The following is an 18,337-nucleotide window of genomic DNA, read 5'->3' on the forward strand; positions in this document are numbered from 1 at the left end:
GAGGGGTGGTAGACAGTAACATGGTGATGGCTGTGTGTGGTAGACAGTAACATGATGATGGCTGTGTGTGGTAGAGGAGGGGTGGTAGACAGTAACATGGTGATGGCTGTGTGTGGTAGACAGTAACATGGTGATGGCTGTGTGTGGTAGACAGTAACATGGTGATGGCTGTGTGTGGTAGACAGTAACATGGTGATGGCTGTGTGTGGTAGACAGGGGTGGTAGACAGTAACATGGTGATGGCTGTGTGTGGTAGACAGTAACATGGTGATGGCTGTGTGTGGTAGAGCAGGGGTGGTAGACAGTAACATGGTGATGGCTGTGTGTGGTAGAGCAGGGGTGGTAGACAGTAACATGGTGATGGCTGTGTGTGGTAGAGGAGGGGTGGTAGACAGTAACATGGTGATGGCTGTGTGTGGTAGAGGAGGGGTGGTAGACAGTGACATGGTGATGGCTGTGTGTGGTAGAGGAGGGGTGGTAGACAGTAACATGATGATGGCTGTGTGTGGTAGACAGTAACATGATGATGGCTGTGTGTGGTAGACAGTAACATGGTGATGGCTGTGTGTGCTAGAGGAGGGGTGGTAGACCAGGAGGATCTGTATGAAGCCCTGTCCAGCGGTCAGATAGCGGGAGCTGGACTCGACGTCACCGTCCCTGAGCCCCTGCCCACCAGCCACCCGCTCTTCACCCTTAACAACTGTGGTGAGTATAAACACGGGGCGTGATTGGTTCAGAGTCTCCACCAAGTTCACCCTGCTATTTCCTGTTTCATTTAATACTGTTGTTAGTCCTGTACTGCCTGTTTATTACTGTTGTCAGTCCTGTACTGCCTGTTTATTACTGTTGTCAGTCCTGTACTGCCTGTTTATTACTGTTGTCAGTCCTGTACTGCCTGTTTATTACTGTTGTCAGTCCTGTACTGCCTGTTTCATACTGTTGTCAGTCCTGTACTGCCTGTTTCATACTGTTGTCAGTCCTGTACTGCCTGTTTCATACTGTTGTCAGTCCTGTACTGCCTGTTTATTACTGTTGTCAGTCCTGTACTGCCTGTTTATTACTGTTGTCAGTCCTGTACTGCCTGTTTATTACTGTTGTCAGTCCTGTACTGCCTGTTTATTACTGTTGTCAGTCCTGTACTGCCTGTTTATTACTGTTGTCAGTCCTGTACTGCCTGTTTATTACTGTTGTCAGTCCTGTACTGCCTGTTTATTACTGTTGTCAGTCCTGTACTGCCTGTTTCATTTATTACTGTTGTCAGTCCTGTACTGCCTGTTTCATTTATTACTGTTGTCAGTCCTGTACTGCCTGTTTATTACTGTTGTCAGTCCTGTACTGCCTGTTTATTACTGTTGTCAGTCCTGTACTGCCTGTTTATTACTGTTGTCAGTCCTGTACTGCCTGTTTATTACTGTTGTCAGTCCTGTACTGCCTGTTTATTACTGTTGTCAGTCCTGTACTGCCTGTTTATTACTGTTGTCAGTCCTGTACTGCCTGTTTCATACTGTTGTCAGTCCTGTACTGCCTGTTTATTACTGTTGTCAGTCCTGTACTGCCTGTTTATTACTGTTGTCAGTCCTGTACTGCCTGTTTCATTTATTACTGTTGTCAGTCCTGTACTGCCTGTTTATTACTGTTGTCAGTCCTGTACTGCCTGTTTATTACTGTTGTCAGTCCTGTACTGCCTGTTTATTACTGTTGTCAGTCCTGTACTGCCTGTTTATTACTGTTGTCAGTCCTGTACTGCCTGTTTATTACTGTTGTCAGTCCTGTACTGCCTGTTTATTACTGTTGTCAGTCCTGTACTGCCTGTTTATTACTGTTGTCAGTCCTGTACTGCCTGTTTATTACTGTTGTCAGTCCTGTACTGCCTGTTTATTACTGTTGTCAGTCCTGTACTGCCTGTTTATTACTGTTGTCAGTCCTGTACTGCCTGTTTCATTACTGTTGTCAGTCCTGTACTGCCTGCCTGTTTCAGTCCTGTACTGCCTGTTTATTACTGTTGTCAGTCCTGTACTGCCTGTTTATTACTGTTGTCAGTCCTGTACTGCCTGTTTATTACTGTTGTCAGTCCTGTACTGCCTGTTTATTACTGTTGTCAGTCCTGTACTGCCTGTTTATTACTGTTGTCAGTCCTGTACTGCTGTTTATTACTGTTGTCAGTCCTGTACTGCCTGTTTATTACTGTTGTCAGTCCTGTACTGCCTGTTTATTACTGTTGTCAGTCCTGTACTGCCTGTTTCATTTATTACTGTTGTCAGTCCTGTACTGCCTGTTTCAGTCCTGTATTTATTACTGTTGTCAGTCCTGTACTGCCTGTTTCATTTATTACTGTTGTCAGTCCTGTACTGCCTGTTTATTACTGTTGTCAGTCCTGTACTGCCTGTTTATTACTGTTGTCAGTCCTGTACTGCCTGTTTATTACTGTTGTCAGTCCTGTACTGCCTGTTTATTACTGTTGTCAGTCCTGTACTGCCTGTTTATTACTGTTGTCAGTCCTGTACTGCCTGTTTATTACTGTTGTCAGTCCTGTACTGCCTGTTTATTACTGTTGTCAGTCCTGTACTGCCTGTTTATTACTGTTGTCAGTCCTGTACTGCCTGTTTATTACTGTTGTCAGTCCTGTACTGCCTGTTTATTACTGTTGTCAGTCCTGTACTGCCTGTTTATTACTGTTGTCAGTCCTGTACTGCCTGTTTATTACTGTTGTCAGTCCTGTACTGCCTGTTTATTACTGTTGTCAGTCCTGTACTGCCTGTTTATTACTGTTGTCAGTCCTGTACTGCCTGTTTATTACTGTTGTCAGTCCTGTACTGCCTGTTTATTACTGTTGTCAGTCCTGTACTGCCTGTTTCATTTATTACTGTTGTCAGTCCTGTACTGCCTGTTTCATTTATTACTGTTGTCAGTCCTGTACTGCCTGTTTATTACTGTTGTCAGTCCTGTACTGCCTGTTTATTACTGTTGTCAGTCCTGTACTGCCTGTTTATTACTGTTGTCAGTCCTGTACTGCCTGTTTATTACTGTTGTCAGTCCTGTACTGCCTGTTTATTACTGTTGTCAGTCCTGTACTGCCTGTTTATTACTGTTGTCAGTCCTGTACTGCCTGTTTATTACTGTTGTCAGTCCTGTACTGCCTGTTTATTACTGTTGTCAGTCCTGTACTGCCTGTTTATTACTGTTGTCAGTCCTGTACTGCCTGTTTCATTTATTACTGTTGTCAGTCCTGTACTGCCTGTTTATTACTGTTGTCAGTCCTGTACTGCCTGTTTCATTTATTACTGTTGTCAGTCCTGTACTGCCTGTTTCATTTATTACTGTTGTCAGTCCTGTACTGCCTGTTTATTACTGTTGTCAGTCCTGTACTGCCTGTTTATTACTGTTGTCAGTCCTGTACTGCCTGTTTATTACTGTTGTCAGTCCTGTACTGCCTGTTTCATTTATTACTGTTGTCAGTCCTGTACTGCCTGTTTCCATTTATTACTGTTGTCAGTCCTGTACTGCCTGTTTATTTTACTGTTGTCAGTCCTGTACTGCCTGTTTATTACTGTTGTCAGTCCTGTACTGCCTGTTTATTACTGTTGTCAGTCCTGTACTGCCTGTTTATTACTGTTGTCAGTCCTGTACTGCCTGTTTATTACTGTTGTCAGTCCTGTACTGCCTGTTTATTACTGTTGTCAGTCCTGTACTGCCTGTTTATTACTGTTGTCAGTCCTGTACTGCCTGTTTATTACTGTTGTCAGTCCTGTACTGCCTGTTTATTACTGTTGTCAGTCCTGTACTGCCTGTTTATTTACTGTTGTCAGTCCTGTACTGCCTGTTTATTACTGTTGTCAGTCCTGTACTGCCTGTTTATTACTGTTGTCAGTCCTGTACTGCCTGTTTATTACTGTTGTCAGTCCTGTACTGCCTGTTTATTACTGTTGTCAGTCCTGTACTGCCTGTTTATTACTGTTGTCAGTCCTGTACTGCCTGTTTATTACTGTTGTCAGTCCTGTACTGCCTGTTTATTACTGTTGTCAGTCCTGTACTGCCTGTTTATTACTGTTGTCAGTCCTGTACTGCCTGTTTATTACTGTTGTCAGTCCTGTACTGCCTGTTTATTACTGTTGTCAGTCCTGTACTGCCTGTTTATTACTGTTGTCAGTCCTGTACTGCCTGTTTATTACTGTTGTCAGTCCTGTACTACCTGTTTAATACTGTTGTCAGTCCTGTACTGCCTGTTTATTACTGTTGTCAGTCCTGTACTGCCTGTTTATTACTGTTGTCAGTCCTGTACTGCCTGTTTCATTTATTACTGTTGTCAGTCCTGTACTGCCTGTTTATTACTGTTGTCAGTCCTGTACTGCCTGTTTATTACTGTTGTCAGTCCTGTACTGCCTGTTTATTACTGTTGTCAGTCCTGTACTGCCTGTTTATTACTGTTGTCAGTCCTGTACTGCCTGTTTATTACTGTTGTCAGTCCTGTACTGCCTGTTTATTACTGTTGTCAGTCCTGTACTGCCTGTTTATTACTGTTGTCAGTCCTGTACTGCCTGTTTATTACTGTTGTCAGTCCTGTACTGCCTGTTTCATTTATTACTGTTGTCAGTCCTGTACTGCCTGTTTCATTTATTACTGTTGTCAGTCCTGTACTGCCTGTTTATTACTGTTGTCAGTCCTGTACTGCCTGTTTATTACTGTTGTCAGTCCTGTACTGCCTGTTTATTACTGTTGTCAGTCCTGTACTGCCTGTTTATTACTGTTGTCAGTCCTGTACTGCCTGTTTATTACTGTTGTCAGTCCTGTACTGCCTGTTTATTACTGTTGTCAGTCCTGTACTGCCTGTTTATTACTGTTGTCAGTCCTGTACTGCCTGTTTATTACTGTTGTCAGTCCTGTACTGCCTGTTTCATTTATTACTGTTGTCAGTCCTGTACTGCCTGTTTATTTTCAGTCCTTACTGCCTGTTTCATTTAGTTGTCAGTCCTGTACTGCCTGTTTATTACTGTTGTCAGTCCTGTACTGCCTGTTTATTACTGTTGTCAGTCCTGTACTGCCTGTTTATTACTGTTGTCAGTCCTGTACTGCCTGTTTATTACTGTTGTCAGTCCTGTACTGCCTGTTTATTACTGTTGTCAGTCCTGTACTGCCTGTTTCATTTATTACTGTTGTCAGTCCTGTACTGCCTGTTTATTACTGTTGTCAGTCCTGTACTGCCTGTTTATTACTGTTGTCAGTCCTGTACTGCCTGTTTATTACTGTTGTCAGTCCTGTACTGCCTGTTTATTACTGTTGTCAGTCCTGTACTGCCTGTTTCATTTATTACTGTTGTCAGTCCTGTACTGCCTGTTTATTACTGTTGTCAGTCCTGTACTGCCTGTTTATTACTGTTGTCAGTCCTGTACTGCCTGTTTCATTTATTACTGTTGTCAGTCCTGTACTGCCTGTTTCATTTATTACTGTTGTCAGTCCTGTACTGCCTGTTTATTACTGTTGTCAGTCCTGTACTGCCTGTTTATTACTGTTGTCAGTCCTGTACTGCCTGTTTATTACTGTTGTCAGTCCTGTACTGCCTGTTTATTACTGTTGTCAGTCCTGTACTGCCTGTTTATTACTGTTGTCAGTCCTGTACTGCCTGTTTATTACTGTTGTCAGTCCTGTACTGCCTGTTTCATTTATTACTGTTGTCAGTCCTGTACTGCCTGTTTATTACTGTTGTCAGTCCTGTACTGCCTGTTTATTACTGTTGTCAGTCCTGTACTGCCTGTTTATTACTGTTGTCAGTCCTGTACTGCCTGTTTATTACTGTTGTCAGTCCTGTACTGCCTGTTTATTACTGTTGTCAGTCCTGTACTGCCTGTTTCATTTATTACTGTTGTCAGTCCTGTACTGCCTGTTTATTACTGTTGTCAGTCCTGTACTGCCTGTTTATTACTGTTGTCAGTCCTGTACTGCCTGTTTATTACTGTTGTCAGTCCTGTACTGCCTGTTTATTACTGTTGTCAGTCCTGTACTGCCTGTTTCATGTAATACTGTTGTCAGTCCTGTACTGCCTGTTTATTACTGTTGTCAGTCCTGTACTGCCTGTTTCATGTAATACTGTTGTCAGTCCTGTACTGCCTGTTTCATACTGTTGTCAGTCCTGTACTGCCTGTTTATTACTGTTGTCAGTCCTGTACTGCCTGTTTATTACTGTTGTCAGTCCTGTACTGCCTGTTTCATTTATTACTGTTGTCAGTCCTGTACTGCCTGTTTCATTTATTACTGTTGTCAGTCCTGTACTGCCTGTTTCATTTATTACTGTTGTCAGTCCTGTACTGCCTGTTTCATTTATTACTGTTGTCAGTCCTGTACTGCCTGTTTCATTTATTACTGTTGTCAGTCCTGTACTGCCTGTTTATTACTGTTGTCAGTCCTGTACTGCCTGTTTGCCTGTTTATTACTGTTGTCAGTCCTGTACTGCCTGTTTATTACTGTTGTCAGTCCTGTACTGCCTGTTTATTACTGTTGTCAGTCCTGTACTGCCTGTTTATTACTGTTGTCAGTCCTGTACTGCCTGTTTATTACTGTTGTCAGTCCTGTACTGCCTGTTTATTACTGTTGTCAGTCCTGTACTGCCTGTTTATTACTGTTGTCAGTCCTGTACTGCCTGTTTCATTTATTACTGTTGTCAGTCCTGTACTGCCTGTTTATTACTGTTGTCAGTCCTGTACTGCCTGTTTCATTTATTACTGTTGTCAGTCCTGTACTGCCTGTTTATTACTGTTGTCAGTCCTGTACTGTTGTCAGTCCTGTACTGCCTGTTTATTACTGTTGTCAGTCCTGTACTGCCTGTTTATTACTGTTGTCAGTCCTGTACTGCCTGTTTATTACTGTTGTCAGTCCTGTACTGCCTGTTTATTACTGTTGTCAGTCCTGTACTGCCTGTTTATTACTGTTGTCAGTCCTGTACTGCCTGTTTCATTTATTACTGTTGTCAGTCCTGTACTGCCTGTTTATTACTGTTGTCAGTCCTGTACTGCCTGTTTCATTTATTACTGTTGTCAGTCCTGTACTGCCTGTTTATTACTGTTGTCAGTCCTGTACTGCCTGTTTCATTTATTACTGTTGTCAGTCCTGTACTGCCTGTTTATTACTGTTGTCAGTCCTGTACTGCCTGTTTATTACTGTTGTCAGTCCTGTACTGCCTGTTTCATTTATTACTGTTGTCAGTCCTGTACTGCCTGTTTATTACTGTTGTCAGTCCTGTACTGCCTGTTTATTACTGTTGTCAGTCCTGTACTGCCTGTTTATTACTGTTGTCAGTCCTGTACTGCCTGTTTATTACTGTTGTCAGTCCTGTACTGCCTGTTTATTACTGTTGTCAGTCCTGTACTGCCTGTTTATTACTGTTGTCAGTCCTGTACTGCCTGTTTATTACTGTTGTCAGTCCTGTACTGCCTGTTTCATTTATTACTGTTGTCAGTCCTGTACTGCCTGTTTCATTTATTACTGTTGTCAGTCCTGTACTGCCTGTTTATTACTGTTGTCAGTCCTGTACTGCCTGTTTCATTTATTACTGTTGTCAGTCCTGTACTGCCTGTTTATTACTGTTGTCAGTCCTGTACTGCCTGTTTATTACTGTTCAGTCCTGTACTGCCTGTTTATTACTGTTGTCAGTCCTGTACTGCCTGTTTATTACTGTTGTCAGTCCTGTACTGCCTGTTTATTACTATTACTGTTGTCAGTCCTGTACTGCCTGTTTATTACTGTTGTCAGTCCTGTACTGCCTGTTTCATTTATTACTGTTGTCAGTCCTGTACTGCCTGTTTATTACTGTTGTCAGTCCTGTACTGCCTGTTTCATTTATTACTGTTGTCAGTCCTGTACTGCCTGTTTCATTTATTACTGTTGTCAGTCCTGTACTGCCTGTTTATTACTGTTGTCAGTCCTGTACTGCCTGTTTATTACTGTTGTCAGTCCTGTACTGCCTGTTTATTACTGTTGTCAGTCCTGTACTGCCTGTTTATTACTGTTGTCAGTCCTGTACTGCCTGTTTATTACTGTTGTCAGTCCTGTACTGCCTGTTTATTACTGTTGTCAGTCCTGTACTGCCTGTTTATTACTGTTGTCAGTCCTGTACTGCCTGTTTCATTTATTACTGTTGTCAGTCCTGTACTGCCTGTTTATTTACTGTTGTCAGTCCTGTACTGCCTGTTTATTACTGTTGTCAGTCCTGTACTGCCTGTTTCATTTATTACTGTTGTCAGTCCTGTACTGCCTGTTTATTACTGTTGTCAGTCCTGTACTGCCTGTTTATTACTGTTGTCAGTCCTGTACTGCCTGTTTCATTTAATACTGTTGTCAGTCCTGTACTGCCTGTTTATTACTGTTGTCAGTCCTGTACTGCCTGTTTCTGCCTGTTTATTACTGTTGTCAGTCCTGTACTGCCTGTTTATTACTGTTGTCAGTCCTGTACTGCCTGTTTATTACTGTTGTCAGTCCTGTACTGCCTGTTTATTACTGTTGTCAGTCCTGTACTGCCTGTTTATTACTGTTGTCAGTCCTGTACTGCCTGTTTATTACTGTTGTCAGTCCTGTACTGCCTGTTTCATTTATTACTGTTGTCAGTCCTGTACTGCCTGTTTATTACTGTTGTCAGTCCTGTACTGCCTGTTTATTACTGTTGTCAGTCCTGTACTGCCTGTTTATTACTGTTGTCAGTCCTGTACTGCCTGTTTCATTTACTGTTGTCAGTCCTGTACTGCCTGTTTCATTTATTACTGTTGTCAGTCCTGTACTGCCTGTTTATTACTGTTGTCAGTCCTGTACTGCCTGTTTCATTTATTCTGTTGTCAGTCCTGTATGCCTGTTTATTACTGTTGTCAGTCCTGTAGTCCTCCTGTTTATTAATGTTGTCAGTCCTATACTGCCTGTTTCATTTATTACTGTTGTCAGTCCTGTACTGCCTGTTTCATTTATTACTGTTGTCAGTCCTGTACTGCCTGTTTCATACTGTTGTCAGTCCTGTACTGCCTGTTTATTACTGTTGTCAGTCCTGTACTGCCTGTTTATTACTGTTGTCAGTCCTGTACTACCTGTTTATTACTGTTGTCAGTCCTGTACTGCCTGTTTATTACTGTTGTCAGTCATGTACTGCCTGTTTATTACTGTTGTCAGTCCTGTACTGCCTGTTTATTAATGTTGTCAGTCCTATACTCCCTGTTTCATTTATTACTGTTGTCAGTCCTGTACTGCCTGTTTCATTTATTACTGTTGTCAGTCCTGTACTGCCTGTTTATTACTGTTGTCAGTCCTGTACTGCCTGTTTATTACTGTTGTCAGTCCTGTACTGCCTGTTTATTACCTTTGTCAGTCCTGTACTGCCTGTTTATTACTGTTGTCAGTCCTGTACTGCCTGTTTATTACTGTTGTCAGTCCTGTACTGCCTGTTTATTACTGTTGTCAGTCCTGTACTGCCTGTTTATTAGTTGTCAGTCCTGTACTGCCTGTTTATTACTGTTGTCAGTCCTGTACTGCCTGTGTTTATTACTGTTGTCAGTCCTGTACTGCCCTGTTTCATTTATTACTGTTGTCAGTCCTGTACTGCCTGTTTATTACTGTTGTCAGTCCTGTACTGCCTGTTTATTACTGTTGTCAGTCCTGTACTGCCTGGTTATTACTGTTGTCAGTCCTGTACTGCCTGTTTATTACTGTTGTCAGTCCTGTACTGCCTGTTTCATTTATTACTGTTGTCAGTCCTGTACTGCCTGTTTCATTTATTACTGTTGTCAGTCCTGTACTGCCTGTTTATTACTGTTGATCCTGTCCTCTGCCTGTTTATTACTGTTGTCAGTCCTGTACTGTTTGTTTATTACTGTTGTCAGTCCTGTACTGCCTGTTTATTACTGTTGTCAGTCCTGTACTGCCTGTTTATTACTGTTGTCAGTCCTGTACTGCCTGTTTATTACTGTTGTCAGTCCTGTACTGCCTGTTTATTACTGTTGTCAGTCCTGTACTGCCTGTTTATTACTGTTGTCAGTCCTGTACTGCCTGTTTATTACTGTTGTCAGTCCTGTACTGCCTGTTTCATGTATTACTGTTGTCAGTCCTGTACTGCCTGTTTCATACTGTTGTCAGTCCTGTACTGCCTGTTTATTACTGTTGTCAGTCCTGTACTACCTGTTTATTACTGTTGTCAGTCCTGTACTGCCTGTTTATTACTGTTGTCAGTCCTGTACTGCCTGTTTATTACTGTTGTCAGTCCTGTACTGCCTGTTTCATGTAATACTGTTGTCAGTCCTGTACTGCCTGTTTATTACTGTTGTCAGTCCTGTACTGCCTGTTTATTACTGTTGTCAGTCCTGTACTGCCTGTTTATTACTGTTGTCAGTCCTGTACTGCCTGTTTATTACTGTTGTCAGTCCTGTACTGCCTGTTTCATGTAATACTGTTGTCAGTCCTGTACTGCCTGTTTATTACTGTTGTCAGTCCTGTACTGCCTGTTTCATGTATTACTGTTGTCAGTCCTGTACTGCCTGTTTATTACTGTTGTCAGTCCTGTACTGCCTGTTTATTACTGTTGTCAGTCCTGTACTGCCTGTTTATTACTGTTGTCAGTCCTGTACTGCCTGTTTATTACTGTTGTCAGTCCTGTACTGCCTGTTTCATGTAATACTGTTGTCAGTCCTGTACTGCCTGTTTATTACTGTTGTCAGTCCTGTACTGCCTGTTTCATGTAATACTGTTGTCAGTCCTGTACTGCCTGTTTCATACTGTTGTCAGTCCTGTACTGCCTGTTTATTACTGTTGTCAGTCCTGTACTGCCTGTTTATTACTGTTGTCAGTCCTGTACTGCCTGTTTCATTTATTACTGTTGTCAGTCCTGTACTGCCTGTTTCATTTATTACTGTTGTCAGTCCTGTACTGCCTGTTTATTACTGTTGTCAGTCCTGTACTGCCTGTTTATTACTGTTGTCAGTCCTGTACTGCCTGTTTATTACTGTTGTCAGTCCTGTACTGCCTGTTTATTACTGTTGTCAGTCCTGTACTGCCTGTTTATTACTGTTGTCAGTCCTGTACTGCCTGTTTATTACTGTTGTCAGTCCTGTACTGCCTGTTTCATTTATTACTGTTGTCAGTCCTGTACTGCCTGTTTATTACTGTTGTCAGTCCTGTACTGCCTGTTTCATTTATTACTGTTGTCAGTCCTGTACTGCCTGTTTATTACTGTTGTCAGTCCTGTACTGCCTGTTTATTACTGTTGTCAGTCCTGTACTGCCTGTTTATTACTGTTGTCAGTCCTGTACTGCCTGTTTCATTTATTCCTGTTGTCAGTCCTGTACTGCCTGTTTCATTTATTACTGTTGTCAGTCCTGTACTGCCTGTTTATTACTGTTGTCAGTCCTGTACTGCCTGTTTATTACTGTTGTCAGTCCTGTACTGTTTGTTTATTACTGTTGTCAGTCCTGTACTGCCTGTTTATTACTGTTGTCAGTCCTGTACTGCCTGTTTATTACTGTTGTCAGTCCTGTACTGCCTGTTTATTACTGTTTCAGTCCACTGCCTGTTTATTACTGTTGTCAGTCCTGTACTGCCTGTTTCATTTATTACTGTTGTCAGTCCTGTACTGCCTGTTTCATTTATTACTGTTGTCAGTCCTGTACTGCCTGTTTCATACTGTTGTCAGTCCTGTACTGCCTGTTTCATACTGTTGTCAGTCCTGTACTGCCTGTTTATTACTGTTGTCAGTCCTGTACTGCCTGTTTCATTACTGTTGTCAGTCCTGTACTGCCTGTTTATTACTGTTGTCAGTCCTGTACTGCCTGTTTCGTGCTCCTCCCTCTCATCTCTCTCTCCAGTGATCCTCCCTCTCATCTCTCTCTCTCTCCAGTGATCCTCCCTCTCATCTCTCTCTCTCCAGTGATCCTCCCTCTCATCTCTCTCTCTCCAGTGATCCTCCCTCATCTCTCTCTCTCTCCAGTGATCCTCCCTCTCATCTCTCTCTCTCCAGTGATCCTCCCTCTCATCTCTCTCTCTCCAGTGATCCTCTCTCTCATCTCTCTCTCCAGTGATCCTCCCTCTCATCTCTCTCTCCAGTGATCCTCTCTCTCATCTCTCTCTCCAGTGATCCTCTCTCTCATCTCTCTCTCCAGTGATCCTCCCTCTCATCTCTCTCTCCAGTGATCCTCCCTCTCATCTCTCTCTCTCCAGTGATCCTCTCTCTCATCTCTCTCCAGTGATCCTCTCATCTCTCTCTCTCCAGTGATCCTCCCTCTCATCTCTCTCTCCAGTGATCCTCCCTCTCATCTCTCTCTCTCCAGTGATCATCTCTCCAGTGATCCTCTCATCTCTCTCTCTCCAGTGATCCTCCCTCTCATCTCTCTCTCTCCAGTGATCCTCCCTCTCATCTCTCTCTCTCCAGTGATCCTCCCTCTCATCTCTCTCTCCAGTGATCCTCCCTCTCATCTCTGTCTCTCTCCAGTGATCCTCCCTCTCTCTCTCTCTCCAGTGATCCTCCCTCTCATCTCTCTCTCTCCAGTGATCCTCCCTCTCATCTCTCTCTCTCCAGTGATCCTCCCTCTCATCTCTCTCTCTCCAGTGATCCTCTCATCTCTCTCTCCAGTGATCCTCTCATCATCTCTCTCTCCAGTGATCCTCCCTCTCATCTCTCTCTCTCCAGTGATCCTCTCATCTCTCTCTCTCCAGTGATCCTCCCTCTCATCTCTCTCTCCAGTGATCCTCCCTCTCATCTCTCTCTCTCCAGTGATCCTCCCTCTCATCTCTCTCTCTCCAGTGATCCTCCCCCACATTGCCAGTGCGTCCTACTCCACGCGTAATGCCATGTCTGCTCTGGCAGCCAACAACCTGCTACTGGGCCTGAAGGGACAGCCAATGATCAAAGAGCTCAAGCTGTAGCTGCCAATCACCTGCTTTCGGAAAAACACCAGAGAAGAACCAATCAAAACACCAGAGAAGAACCAATCACCTGCTTCGGGAAACACCAGAGAAGAACCAATCACCTGCTTTCGGGAAACACCAGAGAAGAACCAATCACCTGCTTTCGGGAAACACCAGAGAAGAACCAATCACCTGCTTTCAGAACCACCAGAGAAGAACCAATGATTGAAGAGCTGTAACTGTAAATGATATAGTTGACTCTGGTCATGAGATGAGTGGATTATAGAGAATAGTGGTGCTGTTGTCATCCACCATTTTCACTCGACACGGTACATACCGTAGCACTCAGCACTTCCTCATGGGAGATGTTTTTTATGATTTTGTCTCATAATAATGATAATAATAATGACAAAGGACAACAATAAACATGGAACTTTCCCCATCTTTTAATTCAGTCTGTGACGACTGGAACGCCATGTCCCTCCGTGACTTTATTAGAGTCTCCTCAAACAAACAAACACATTTACATTTCATCTGCTCTTTGGGGTAACGTCTCAAATGGCACCCTATTCCCTATGTAGTGCACTACTTTAGACCAGAGCCCTATTCCCTATGTAGTGCACTACTATAGACCAGAGCCCTATTCCCTATGTAGTGCACTACTTTAGACCAGAGCCCTATTCCCTATATAGTGAACTACTATAGACCAGAGCCCTATGGCACCCTATTCCCTATGTAGTGCACTACTATAGACCAGAGCCCTATTCCCTATGTAGTGCACTACTATAGACCAGAGCCCTATTCCCTATGTAGTGCACTACTTTAGACCAGAGCCCTATTCCCTATGTAGTGCACTACTTTAGACCAGAGCCCTATTCCCTATGTAGTGCACTACTTTAGACCAGGGCCCTATTCCCTATATAGTGCACTACTTTAGACCAGAGCCCTATTCCCTATGTAGTGCACTACTTTAGACCAGAGCCCTATGGCACCCTATTCCCTATATAGTGCACTACTTTAGACCAGAGCCCTATTCCTATATAGTGAACTACTTTGACCAGAGCCCTATTCCTATGTAGTGCACTACTTTAGACCAGTGCCCTATTCCCTATGTAGTGACACTACTTTAGACCAGAGCCCTATTCCCTATATAGTGCACTACTTTAGACCAGGGCCCTATTCCTATGTAGTGCACTACTTTAGACCAGGGCCCTATTCCCTATGTAGTGCACTACTTTAGACCTGAGTGTCAATGGCTTTGATAGGAAGTAGTGCACTACTTTAGACCAGTGTCAATAGGAAGTAGTGCACTACTTTAGACCAGTGTCAATAGGAAGTAGTGCACTACTTTAGACCAGTGTCAATAGGATCAGTCCAGTGCACTACTTTAGACCAGTGTCAATAGGAAGTAGTGCACTACTTTAGACCAGTGTCAATAGGAAGTAGTGCACTACTTTAGACCAGTGTCAATAGGAAGTAGTGCACTACTTTAGACCAGTGTCAATAGGAAGTAGTGCACTACTTTAGACCAGTGTCAATAGGAAGTAGTGCACTACTTTAGACCAGTGTCAATAGGAAGTAGTGCACTACTTTAGACCAGTGTCAATAGGAAGTAGTGCACTACTTTAGACCAGTGTCAATAGGAAGTAGTGCACTACTTTAGACCAGTGTCAATAGGAAGTAGTGCACTACTTTAGACCAGTGTCAATAGGAAGTATTGCACTACTTTAGACCAGTGTCAATAGGAAGTAGTGCACTACTTTAGACCAGTGTCAATAGGAAGTAGTGCACTACTTTAGACCAGTGTCAATAGGAAGTAGTGCACTACTTTAGACCAGTGTCAATAGGAAGTAGTGCATTACTTTAGACCAGTGTCAAGAGAAGAAGTAGTGTCACTACACAGGGAACCATTTGTTTAGACCTAGAACCAAATACATGGTTACTGGTGTTAGAACAGTAGGATAAACAACTCACAGAAATCCTGTTGGCTTTAGGATAATATAAAAAATAAAAATAAACAGTTTAGACTTAGATAAACCACAGTTAGAGACATCAGGATAGAGATGGCAGCCATTTTGGATCTGTTTTTAACAAGGGTCCTCATGTCCTTCAGGGGAAATGCCTGTTAGAGCAATTGAGGATAAAAGATACTTTTTAACCAGTATGAGGATAAATTAGTGGTCAGTTAAGGGTAACTTGGTCCTTCAGCTGTTCAGTAGGATAGATAGTTACTTCAGTTAGAGACAGTAGGATAGATGTTTATCTGGTCAAATCCTTTTTGGACAGTAGATTGATACTGGTCAGTTTAGAGACAGGGGATAGATACTGTTGTTAGAGACATAGGATAGATACTGGTCACTTTCAGAGACATTCAGGATAGATAGATACTGGTCAGTTAGAGACAGTAGGATAGATACTATAAAAAATAAGAAATAAACTGTTTCTGTTAGAGACAGTAGGATAGATAGACTGGTCATCAGACAGTAGGAAACTGGGCTACAGTTAGAGAGATGGATAGCCAGTTTTTGGATCTGGTTTTAGAGACAGTAGGAGAACAGTTAGGGTAGACAGTAGGATAGATCATGTCCTTCAGGGGTACCTAAGGTTTACTGCCTGATTGAAAAAGTAGGATAAATTAGTTTTTTTACTTCAGTTAGAGACAGTAGGATAAATTAGATATAAACTCAGTATGAGATACTTCTTTAGACATAGGATAAAAGGTTTGCGATTAGAGGTGCATATACAATGTTAGAGCTAGGGAACACTGGTGTTAGAGACAGTATTCAGCTGTTAGAGACAGTAGGATAGATAGTTACTGGTCAGTTAGAGACAGTAGGATAGATAGTTAGAGACAGTAGGATAGATACTGGTCAGTTAGAGACAGTAGGATAGATAGATACTGGTCAGTTAGAGACAGTAGGATAGATAGATACTGGTCAGTTAGAGACAGTAGGATAGATAGATACTGGTCAGTTAGAGACAGTAGGATAGATAGATACTGGTCAGTTAGAGACAGTAGGATAGATAGATACTGGTCAGTTAGAGACAGTAGGATAGATAGATACTGGTCAGTTAGAGACAGTAGGATAGATAGATACTGGTCAGTTAGAGACAGTAGGATAGATACTGGTCAGTTAGAGACAGTAGGATAGATAGATACTGGTCAGTTAGAGACAGTAGGATAGATAGATACTGGTCAGTTAGAGACAGTAGGATAGATAGATACTGGTCAGTTAGAGACAGTAGGATAGATAGATACTGGTCAGTTAGAGACAGTAGGGATATAGAGACAGTAGATACTGGTCAGTTAGAGACAGTAGGATAGATGGCTGGTCAGTTAGAGACAGTAGGATAGATAGATACTGGTCAGTTAGAGACAGTAGGGATAGATACTGGTCAGTTAGAGACAGTAGGATAGATAGATACTGGTCAGTTAGAGACAGTAGGATAGATAGATACTGGTCAGTTAGAGACAGTAGGAGTAGGATAGATACTGGTCAGTTTTAGAGATAGGATAGATACTGGTCAGTTAGAGACAGTAGGATAGATAGATACTGGTCAGTTAGAGACAGTAGGATAGATAGATACTGGTCAGTTAGAGACAGTAGGATAGATAGATACTGGTCAGTTAGAGACAGTAGGATAGATAGATACTGGTCAGTTAGAGACAGTAGGATAGATACTGGTCAGTTAGAGACAGTAGGATAGATAGATACTGGTCAGTTAGAGACAGTAGGATAGATAGATACTGGTCAGTTAGAGACAGTAGGATAGATAGATACTGGTCAGTTAGAGACAGTAGGATAGATAGATACTGGTCAGTTAGAGACAGTAGGATAGATAGATACTGGTCAGTTAGAGACAGTAGGATAGATAGATACTGGAGTTAGAGACAGTAGGATAGATAGATACTGGTAGAGACAGTAGGATAAATAGTTAGAGACATAGGATAGATACTGGTCAGTTAGAGACAGTAGGATAGATAGATACTGGTCAGTTAGAGACAGTAGGATAGATAGATACTGGTCAGTTAGAGACAGTAGGATAGATAGATACTGGTCAGTTAGAGACAGTAGGATAGATACTGGTCAGTTAGAGACAGTAGGATAGATACTGGTCAGTTAGAGACAGTAGGATAGATACTGGTCTGTTAGAGACAGTAGATAGATAGATACTGGTCAGTTAGAGACAGTAGGATAGATAGATACTGGTCAGTTAGAGACAGTAGGATAGATAGATACTGGTCATAGGATCTTCCTGGGCAAAAACCTTTTAAAGTTTTGTAACACAGACTGAGTGACAGTGTGAAGACCGTACGGCCTGAAGGTGCCCACTAGTTGCCTGGCAACCCATCCACACTAAGAAAGTCTCAAACAGCCAGGTTGTTCTCTGACCAGTCAGTCAATCAGTCAGTCAACTACAACACAACTCAGTACAGTAACGTTACGGCAACAAGACACTGGGCCAACACGTCGCCATGGAAACACAGAAAGACACGGGGCCAACACGTCGCCATGGAAACACAGAAAGACACGGGGCCAACACGTCGCAATGGAAACACAGAAGCACGGCAGTCCAACCTTCTTATTAGCAGTCAAAGCTCTTCTTTTTTTTTCTTCTTTCAACGGAGTTAAGGTCATTTTTAAAAATAAAAATAAACTATTGTCTAAAGACTGTTAAGTGTTAGATGTATCGATTAAAATAAAAAATAAAAAAGACATTTAAAGAAGCACAGATACTGTACCAAACTGTTCCACGACATCTAGTCACTAACAACACCGTGTTATAGTTAACTGGGGGCCCCAGAGTTATCCCTGATCATGTGACCTGACCAGGAGACACGCCAGGCTCTAGTTATATAAAAAGGCAATGGTTTCATTTGATGTCCCCTTGCAGAGGAAAGTGTTAAAAGCCACATAAATGTGAAATATGTACATTTCTAATGTATTGTCCTGTGTGGAGACGGGATAAAGGTCCACCCTATAACCTACAGGACCTTCGGGAATGTATTCAGAACCCTGGACTTTTTACACATTTTGTTACGTTACAGCCTTATTCTAACATGGATTCAATTGTTTTTTTCCCCCCTCATCACAATACCCCATAATGACATCACAATACCCCATAATGACATCACAATACCCCATAATGACATCACAATACCTCATAATGACATCACAATAACCCATGACATCACAATGCCCCATAATGACATCACAACACCCCATAACGACATCACAACACCCCATAACGACATCACAATACCCCAGAATGACATCACAACACCCCATAATGACATCACATTACCCCATAATGACAAAGCGTGAACAGGTTTAAGAGATTTTGGCAATGAAAATAAAACTACTGAAAATATCACATTTACATAAGACCCTTTACAGCAATTACAATCTTCTTGGGTATGACACTACACACCTGTATTTGGGTATGAGGCAACAAGCTTGACACACCTGTATTT

General features: G+C 42.3%; 1 protein-coding gene across 5 annotated transcripts in view; it reads left to right on the forward strand.

The window, feature by feature from the left end:
- grhprb (glyoxylate reductase/hydroxypyruvate reductase b) overlaps window positions 1–13,311 on the forward strand; it is a 31,206-nt gene extending 17,895 nt beyond the window's left edge. For 2 of the 5 annotated variants that reach the window (XM_065003421.1, XM_065003420.1), the window contains 2 exons: window positions 575–705; window positions 12,758–13,311. In XM_065003421.1, the coding sequence (XP_064859493.1) occupies window positions 575–705; window positions 12,758–12,879 (253 nt within the window). In that variant the 3' untranslated portion in view covers window positions 12,880–13,311. Of the gene's footprint in view, window positions 1–574; window positions 706–11,822; window positions 11,873–12,413; window positions 12,464–12,757 lie in introns of those variants that run through there. The other 3 variants (XM_065003422.1, XM_065003424.1, XM_065003423.1) reach the window with 3 other exon arrangements.
- Window positions 13,312–18,337: the final 5,026 nt, after the last annotated feature.

Source organism: Oncorhynchus nerka, linkage group LG18 (assembly GCF_034236695.1).
Source record: "Oncorhynchus nerka isolate Pitt River linkage group LG18, Oner_Uvic_2.0, whole genome shotgun sequence".
In the NCBI taxonomy this organism is placed as follows: Eukaryota; Metazoa; Chordata; class Actinopteri; order Salmoniformes; family Salmonidae; genus Oncorhynchus; species Oncorhynchus nerka.